Source organism: Natrix helvetica (assembly GCF_964273705.1).
Source record: "Natrix helvetica genome assembly, chromosome: 6".
Taxonomy (NCBI): domain Eukaryota; kingdom Metazoa; phylum Chordata; class Lepidosauria; order Squamata; family Natricidae; genus Natrix; species Natrix helvetica.
Window position 1 is genome coordinate 46125361 of NC_138553.1, and position 10108 is coordinate 46135468.

General features: G+C 42.1%; 1 protein-coding gene across 1 annotated transcript in view; it reads right to left on the minus strand.

The window, feature by feature from the left end:
• TBC1D15 (TBC1 domain family member 15) overlaps positions 1-843 on the minus strand; it is a 41736-nt gene extending 40893 nt beyond the window's left edge. The window contains exon 1 of the mRNA XM_081957329.1: positions 699-843. Coding sequence (XP_081813455.1) covers positions 699-722 — 24 coding nt within the window. The 5' untranslated portion in view covers positions 723-843. The remainder of the gene's footprint in view (positions 1-698) is intronic.
• Positions 844-10108: the final 9265 nt, after the last annotated feature.

The window sequence follows — 10108 nt, forward strand, 5'->3', positions numbered from 1 at the left end:
GAAGATGATAATCAATTAGGTTGATATCATTTTTTAAAAAATATATCAGGATTTTTTTTAAATGGCAAATTTGTGTGGGAAGTTTTTTAAATCAGGTTTTGTTTTCCTGCATTTTAACCATGTCACAGACAGCTGCTTTGAAAGAATCAGTCAAAACAGGTCAGAATGCAGTAAAAAGGAAGGATGGGTGGCTTCCATCTGACAATTCATCAGAAACGTACATATAAACAGGAAAGTTACACAAAAGCGTACAACGAAAGCCTTCTAGTGACGCTATGAGGGTATGTTCTTTTCCACAAAACTCCTTTGCACCACTTCCCTTTTCAAAGTACCAAGGCATAAGCTTCCTTTGAACCGCGACCTGATCACAGATGCGAGAAACCTTTCACGTGTCATCCACCTGTCCTGATTCCGGCCGGTCAAGAGGCGGTCCTCTTCAAACGAGGGCAAAACGCCTCAGCCTCGGGCCTCCGTTGACACCACATCCAGCCCCACCCGAGGTCTGCGGGCTCTTGCCCCGACGTATCTGGAGGACACCCCTCGAAGCAAGACCGGTTCAGACAGCGGCCTGACATCCTCCCAGCTCAGTCCGGGATTTCCGTCCCAACCATCGTAGAGCTCCCATAATAAAATTTACTCTGCTCTCAAGGCAACATTGCAGTCACCGCAACTCAAAAGGTTTCATTCCAATCCCTTACCTTTCCCCCTGCCGGAGCTGCCATCTTGGCTACTAATGTTTATGATGACGTTGCTTCACGTGTTCCCAGCAGCTTCACAACAACCCCCACCCAACCGAATCTCACCGGCCTCGGGGGATCAACGCATGCGCATGGAGAGGACGATTAGGAGTTTGCGCAGTAAGTAGCGGCAGAAACCAACGAGGGTAGTAAAGGGCGGAGCTTGTTTTTGGACTGCTGCTGCCGACGTTTTGTTGCAAGTTTGGGCCGTTCCTGTGAGCGTTGTTTCTAGTACTCCGTCTGTTTACCTATTGGGATAGAATGATGAGCTTGACTTTGGTGGAATGATAATATATACCAGTATTTCTCAACTTTAGCCACTTTAAAAGATGTGGCCAAGTCCCCCTTGGCTGGGGACTTCTGGGAGTTGAAGTCCACATCTCTTAAAGTGACTACGGCTGAAACATTGATAGGACTATACTCAGAAGCAGCATTATATCTTGTAGGTGTGTTTTTTGTATAGCTCCCAGGAATACTAGCATGATATTTCTAAGACAACAGCTAAAGCTGATAGAAATCTTCTTGTTAGAAGAAATGTCCTTCTGGGTTCAGTTCCAAGTGGAGAAAAAGACACTGGAAACATGGAGGCTGTTTGGAAAGATTATTTTTTTATTATTTATTTATTTATTATTTATTTATTTATTTATTTATTTGATTTGATTTGATTTCTAGACCGCCCCCTCTCCTATCTTTAATGGTGGATAGGATCACATGGCCTGAGCAGAAAAGGGCAGAGATGCTGAAAGTTCCTGGTTTTGTGCCCTCTCTGGGCTTTGAATTTGAGCTTGTATTCTGATTGGTTGTCAGACTCCCATGGGGCCATGCAGGGGCAACACTGTAGGCTGTCTTCCAGGCTTGCTTGACTTGCTGAGTGATGATGTAATCTTCCCAGGTGAGATAGGTAAAGGGCTAATACTATTATGTCCTGAGGCCCATGCCTTAATCCCATCACCCTGGAGCTGACGGGAGTAGATCTTTGTTATGTAGAATAGACTAGCTCAGGCCTTAATGGCTCATTCACAATGGGGGGGGAAGGGAGTCGAGTTTCTGCCTCTCTTGAGTTTCTACTTCTCTTTTTAGGGGAAATATTCTGCCTTTTTAATATTTCCCAAAACATTCTCTAGGAGACGGTGTTAACTTCCAACATTGTTTTTCAAGAGGGCTATATCTTAATATTCCTCCTTCTATATTTTTTCAGTCAGCAAATCACTTTGATTTCGCCACCTTTACATTGGTTAGTTACTCGTTTCCAAACTTTTGTCCACTATTAAATGCACAAACAAAATGGGACAAATTTACCTTCATTATGTGAATGTCTATTCAGAGTAGAGTGTCACAGCTACATTCCAGAAAAGGCCTAGCACAATCCCATGTTTACATGTGTATTCTTCTTAAATCATTTAATCTTACTTTTCATTGGTATATTTTAGTAGGCCTTTTGTATAATAGGTTTTTTTAAAATATCAGGAAGTACAGGCATCAGTCTCTTTCATAGTTGCAAAATCATAAACAAACAAATCATGACGAGTTATAGTCAGATTTTGTTCTCCAGAAGCTGGCTTGGGGATTCTTGATAAAGCTTGAATAAATTGCATGCACTGGTGGCAGAAAAATACTGGCAACTTTACCTCCAGCATAAAACTGGTTAAAAAGGTGCCTAATGTTAAAGAATACAATTGTGTAGGAGAAAAAGATACTTGTTTCAAGTGAAAGGTCACTTTTATTATATATGCATTTATATTCATAAAGATGAGCTTGAGCTCTTTACGTAAGAGGAAAATATGATTTAAAAATACAACAGATCTGAGCACATCTCCCTTATTTGAAATACAGCAGTTGAAAAATATTCAAAAGGAACACACCTGTAAGACTCTGGTGTTGTCTCTAGTGGGTCACCTTTTTCCCATCTCTGACAATATAATAAAAAGGGAAGAGTTGCCATGTATTCTAACAATATCAATTCTTCTTCAGAATTCCAAATGACAGAATTTGCAATACTGTACAGAGCATGTGATTTGAAATGTTTTGAGGAATAAATAGAAAGTCTAATTGTCAATGTCTATTATCACCTCCCCATCCAGGAAATGTTGTAAGTCATACTTTTTAAAGGCAAATTGCAGATGCAGTGGTGTTTAAAATTTGTGAACCCATTTGAATGTTCACTATTTTTGCATAAATGATCTAAAATGTTATCTGTTCTCTACATGTCTTAAACCTAGATAAGGAGAATCCAAATAAATAAGTCAAAAAGATAATACTTGCCCATGTATTTATTGAAGATGATCCAAACCCACATGTTTAGGTGTGGCAAAAGTATGTTGACCTTTCGGTTCCTGATATGTCCCTTTTGGGCAGCAATAAGTGCAACTAAATGTTTCCAATAACTGTTGATTAGACTTGCTAATCAATTTGGAAGAATTTTGACTCATTCATCCTTACAAAACAGCTTCAACTCAGCAATATTAGTGGGCTTTTTTGCATGAACTGCCCACTTCAGATGCTTCCATAATATTTCTGTTGGATTAAGGTTAGGACTTAGACCTAGCCATTCCAAAAAATTATGTTTCTCCTGCTTTAAACATTCTTGGTTGTTATGACTTGTGTGTTTTTGGGTGTTTTGCCACATGACCCACATTCTCTTGAGCTTCAGTTCATGGACATCATCCTGATGTTCCTGTAAAATTTGCTGGTACAATTCAGGATTTGCTGTTCCATAAATGATAGCAAATCATCCTGGTTCAGGGACAGCAAAACTGATCCAAACCATGGTACAACCACCAAAGTTTTTCATTCAAGTAAAAGAATCTCTTCTGGTGTGATCCATCCATAGAATATTCTTCCAACAGCCTTAGCTTATCCATGTGCTCTTTTACAAGCTGAAAATGAGCAGCTTGATGATGAGCAGTACTTTGTTGTTGTTGTTTTGTTTGGAGAGTGTTGGCTTTGTCCTTGCAACCCTGCAATGCACATCATTGTCTATGGAGATTTTCTGGTTTTTCTTTGAAGACGTTCTGCTTCTCATCCAAAACCTGAAGAAGCTTCTTGGATGAGAAGCGGAACATCTTCAAAGAAAAACAAGAAAGTCCAGTTGCCACCTTTGGGACAATACACATCTTTTCAGTGTTCTGATGGCAGTCTCTGAACACTGACACCAATGCATAAGCAGGGTTTTTGTGTGTGTTTTTGGTAACTTCCCAGAGTATTACATGTGGTGTGATCTTGATAGGGCGACCACTCTTGGGAGGATGATAGTGGCACAGAGTTGCCTCCATTTGTCCAAAGTCTGCTTGTCAGTGGACTGTTAGAGAGCGGGTGGGCAGGTGAGCAAGTGGGTGGGTAGAGTGGCGGTGGCCAGGGGCTTACCATTTTCACACCCCCTACTGCTGCCACCATGCCAAGCTCTGAGCAGAAGAGGCCAGAAGTAACAGAGGCAGTGGGTGACAGGGAGGTGGTAGTGGTCAGAAGTATCCATTTACACACAGACCAATGCTGCCACTGCAGCTGAACCAAACTCCCAGCCAAAGAGGTTGGGGATGGCAACGGTGGTGAGCAGGGAGGCAGTGGTGGCTGGGAACATCCCATTTTCACACACAAACATGCTGCCATCCCTGGCCTCTCTGGCCCAGAGCTCGGCTGCAGTGGCAGGGTTGTGAAAATGGGAATCCCGTGACTACCATAGTGCTATCTGCCACCTGCCCACTTACCAATCTGGCTCTACCGCCAGCTATCTGTAGCAAGTTGTCCCCATGGACAGCTTGAGTTGGCCAAATGGAGTTGTCCTGTGGCAACTTGGCAATGGTGACTTGTTAATGGTGAGTTGGTCAAGCCGAGCTGGCTGCAGCAAGTTAGTTTAGGTTGCCATGATGGCGGGAAGCCCCTGGCTACCATACTGCGATCTGCCACCTGCTCACTTACCCACTTGGCTCTACCTCCAGCCCAGTGGTGAGTCCCGGATCCCGTTGCAACCAGTACGCTGTGACGGGGCTGGGCGTCACCACATGCATGCGCACTGTGCACGCATGCACACCCACCACCCGCGACACTACAGCTGCTCGGCGGAGCGCCGTGCAGGAGCCGTATGCTGCATGCATGTGTGCTAATGGCCCGGTTGGGTGAAATATAGCTCAGGAACGTGGGCGGGCGGGTGGGCCCTCCGAAGCACTGAAGCTCCCAGCAGGCACCGGAACACCCGTACCGGAGCATACCGCTCGCAAACCACCACTGCTCCAGCCATCTCTGACAAGTTGTCCCCATGGACAACTTGAGTTGGCCAAGTGGAGTTGTCCTGTCGCAACTTGGCAGTGGTGACTTGTTAATGGTGAGTTGGCCAAGCCAAGCTGGCCGCAGCAAGTTAATCTAGGTGGCACGCAGAGCCCTCTCTGTGAGCATGCGCACCATCACCAGCTGCTCTTCTGGTTCCCAGCGTGCACATGCGCGTGCCAGAAACCCGAAGACCAAGTAGCCAGCATGCACATGCGCACCAGCCAGTTGGTGTTCAGGTTTCCGGCGCTCTGACACACACGTGCGTTCCAGTTTGGGCACTCAGTGCCGAAAAGTTTCCCCATCACTAACGTAGAGCTTACCTTGATGCATGAAGTAGCTAAACTGATGTGGAATTTAAATTAGGATGAAGTGGTGGAAGCGAGGGGGAAAAAATGTACGCACATTAAATTTACATGTGAAACATATCAAGTAATAGTAATATGCCAAATACTCCTTTTGTTTGTTCAGATTGTAAATGGTTGAAATCTGATGTTGAAGAGTCTCAATTGTGTTGCTAATTTTTCTGAAGCAGACTTATACATCCATAGTTTTATGGTGAACTTTTTTGAATATAGATCAAATCTATGGGTGGTGGAGTGGTCGTTGTTGAGATTTTGATGGAACTTTGAGATATACTTTTCTATGGATTCAGATGATGAAAATGTTAATAAATGTAAAATAATGAAGGGTTTAGGCTAGATCATGAAAAACTATACCTTTTAATACTTTTTAAGCCTGGACAAAAAAAATGAAACCACTCTGTTCTTTGACCCTATAGGCCAGTGATGGCGAACCTTTTTTGGCTCGCGTGCCACAAGTGGGGGGAGCGCAGGGGGGGCGTGTGCGGGCGTGCCACACCCATAATGCAATGCGCAACCCCACTCCGTGCGCATGCGCGCACAACGCGCAACCCCACCCCCATTTTTACATGCTTTTTTCGCCCTCCCCAGGCTCCAGAGGCTGGGGAGGGCGAAAAGAGCCTCCCCCCCCGGGAAGCCCTCCGGAGGCTTCAGGGACCATCTGGAGGCTACCCTGAAGCCTTTGGAATGCTTAAAACCACCCTCCGAGCACACCGGAAGTCACTTCCGGTTTGCTCGGAGGGTCGTTTTAAGTGCTCCGAAGGTGTCAGGGAAGCCTCCAGACGGTCCCTGAAGCCTTCGGAGCGCTTAAAACGACCCTCCGAGCAACCTGTAAGTCCGGTTTGCTCGGAGGGTGGTTTTAAGCGCTCCGAAGGCTTCAGGGAAGCCTCCGGACGGTCCCTGAAGTCTGCGGGAGTGGTGGGGGAGGCTCTTTTTGCCCTCCCCAGGCTCCTATAAAGCCTCTGTAGCCTGGGGAAGGTGAAAAATAGCTTTTAAAAAGGTGAACTCAGCGCTGGCCAGCTGACAGGGCAGTGCCTCATGTGCCTTGACAAATGGCTCCGCGTGCCGCTTGTGGCACGCGTGCCATAGGTTCGCCATCACTGCTATAGGCTAACAGTCTTCATTTTACAATGAATTCACAAAGCAACTATTTATAGTTGTATGAGCCACTCTGCATAATTTTATTGACTTAATTTGGAATCTTAATTTTCTCTTGTTAAATCAAAATGTGAATTTTTAGGTTTTCTGATATGATTAAGTTATTGTACTTAGGAAGTGCATAAATAAAAACATGTAAGTTCACTGAAAGAATATTACAGCATCTGAATTGACAGAGCATGCTTTAGTACCATAATATACCATGTTTGGTTTTAGCTTGGCATGATCTTCAATTCCAGCCAAAAATATTTTACTCCCATGATCATCAAACTTTCAGTTTTGTAGGTATTTAAAACATTAATGTTCCATGGATGTTACAAAATAGTTCCTGAGGGTGTAGCACACCTATTAATTATGGATTATTTCCTACTTATTGTTATAGTTCCCAGAATGCTCTCTGGCACTGTATTGGAGGATTTGGGGGGGCAAGAAGACAAAAGCTGCTTGTGGCACCTACTTTTTAGTCTTAGTGGGTGCTTAAAGTATTTGTGTACGTTCCAAAACCATTTTGGAAATAAAGGATATATTTATATATTCAGTATATTGACTATTGAATAATTGAATATTGAATAAATGTAGTGGCTTTATGAATAAACCACAATGAAACTCGCACTCAGTCACAATGATCTAACTATACAATTAAATATAACGGTAAAGGTTTCTCTTGTCCAGTCGGGTCCGACTCTAGGAGGTGATGGTCATCTGTTTCTTAGCTGAGAGCGCCAGCGTTGTCTGGAGATGCTTCCGTGGCCATAGGGCCAGCATATGCATGGAACACTGTTACCTTCCCAGTGAAGTGGTACCTACTTACCCTGTTTCCCTGAAAATAAGACCTCCCTGAATAATAAGCCCAATCGGGCTTTTGAACACATGCACTAAAATAAGCCCTCCCCTGAAAATAAGCCCTCCCCAAAAATATTGCAATACAGCAGCAGCTATGAGGTGACCATGCTCGCCACCTCCTGCACCTAAAAAATAACAAGACCTCCCCAAAAATAAGACCAAGTGCTTATTTCGGGGGTCAAAAGAAAATAAGACCCTGTCTTATTTTCAGGGAAACATGGTATCTACTATGCTTTTGAACTGCTCGGTAAGCAGCAGCTCTGGCAAGAATGTTATGTACTATACAATATCTATCTATCTTTTTTATTAATGCTTATAATCTAATACAAGTATACAATTACTATGAAATGAAGCTTATCTTAAATTGAATGTTTCAATGCTTTTTAAAGAAGTGCTCAATATTATGTAAACTGTTCCCAATAATGGAACATCTAAAACTGTATTAGACCAACTAGCAATTCTGCATTATGGACCAATATCTTAAAAGCAAATTCTTACAGGCAGTCCTTATTTACACTGAAAGGAAAGACCCCACGAAAAATACTTATGATCCGATTTTGAAGTTATGATGGTTACATACTCTCCCATGGTCATATGTTTGCACTTTGGGCACTTGACAATTGGCTCACTTTTACAGCCATTTGCAATGCCCCAGTCATATGATCATTTTGTACTTTTTTGCCATTTTCCAGATTTTACTTTTGGTTTCTAGCCAAAAATGCTCGTTGGATATAAAGGTTTGCTTACTGACCACCACAAAAGAAATGTAAAATCAGGCCTGGTCAAATGGTGGCCTGTTTAACAACGGCAATTACTTGCAAACCTAATTCCAGATTCAATTACAATCAAATTGAGGACTACCTGTATTGTTTGTTACATGGAATAAAGTGACCAACTTTGGCCACAGATGCTGGAGGGTAGAAGTAGCAGTTTTTCTATTACCCATGAACCATAATCTATTAAAGGACAGTGATTAAATAATTCTACCCTGATCTCTCAACTAATCCTTCCTATAATTTACATGAAGAATTAAATTTCTAAAAGCAATTCTTAGTGTTCTCTGCTTCTTATAAATACATTTCTTTGAATAAATAAATTGAACTTACTTCAGAAACATTCCATAATATAGTCATGTGAAAAAGTATATCCTCTTGGGAGTTCTGTGGTTTTATATAGCAGGACATAGTAAAAATCATCTGGTCCGTAGCAGTTCTTAAAAGTAGGGAAATACAATCTCAGATGAACAACAATGTACAACATATTGCACCCTGTCATAATTTATTTTACAAAGAGAAAGACAAACTGGGGAAGCATGTGCCAGGTGTTGCTAATCAAGTGCCCTTGATCAATTGATCATCAGCAAATGTGACTTACCTCTATGAAAGCTGAAGTTTTAGGAGTTTGCTGGTCTCCAGCATTGTTTATTAACACAATGTCAAAGAAGACAGACATCAGCAATGATCTTAGAGAAGCAATTGTTGCTGCATGTCAATTTGGGAAGGGTTATAAGGTCATTTCCAAAGAATTTAAAGTCCATCATTTTACAGTGAGGAAGATTATTCACAAGTGGAAAACAATGAAGACAGTTGCCAATCTTCCCAGGAATGGATACCCAAAAAAATTCAGTCAGACTGTGCAATGCTCATAGAAATTGCAAAAAATGGGGGGGAGCCAACGTCGCAACGGTACGGATGTGCGGTCTCGATGCTCCAAGACCGTCGCTGATACTTTGCCGCTGGGTGGTCCAATCAGACCTAACTGTCCCGAAGAGACAATGAACAGGAAGACTAGTCTTGCTGATCTCAGGGACGCCGCAAAGTACCTGTTTGACCCAAGAGAAGGTCTTCAAGCTGGCGACAAAAGACAGCCTAGACTGATGAAGTTGGGATTGCTCCAGAACGGAAGGAAAAGGAAAAAGAAAGTGTGTCCATCTGGTGAGGAATCCTTTCTGTTTTGAAAAAGACTTTGAAAACCTTTTCTTTCTTTGAACAGAAATTAAATCTTTAAGCAGAAGAAGTAAGCGGCGCAATTGACCTGCATTGGATTGTTTTGGTTAGTATGCTTTTTTTTCTCCTTTTGTAATTGCAATTTGTGGATTGAAGTGCTTGCACCTTTTTTTTCTCTCCTCTTCTTAAAGTGAACGGACCGGTTTTTCTTTGACTTTTTTTTTTGCTTTATTTTTTAACTTAAGGACTAAAATCTTCTTCTCTACTCTAATAAAAATTTTTATTATTTGCTATTAAACTCCATTTAAGAACTTTAAGAACTTTGTTTCCCTTAAGCTTGAGCAACATCAGAGAGTGAAAGGAAGCAATGCTGCCACTCGGAGGCTAGAGACTAGAGTTTCTGAAACTACGCATTTGTTCCTGAAAAAAATGATGGAGATGTAGCCCCAAAAATTGAAGAGAAAAATGAATACAAAGATAAGAAAACTAAGGATTTGATCTAAGGAATGAAAGTGATTGAAAACGAAAAAATGGGAGTATGGAAAAGGGAATTTGATGGACTGGAGCTCTACCTCAAATTTCAAGACACAGAAGAAGAAAAAAGGGAAAAAATGATGGTTTTAAGGAGAAAAACCTTACCAGAAGCACAATTGACAATCAAAGATAAATTAATTAAAGTAGCAAATGGAGGGTGCCGAGATTACCAGAGAGATGCAACAAGCAACAAGGTGTGGAGAGATGTCCATAAAAACTTTACCAAGGAAATAAACAGAAGATTAATTCCACAAATGGCAAAAGAAAT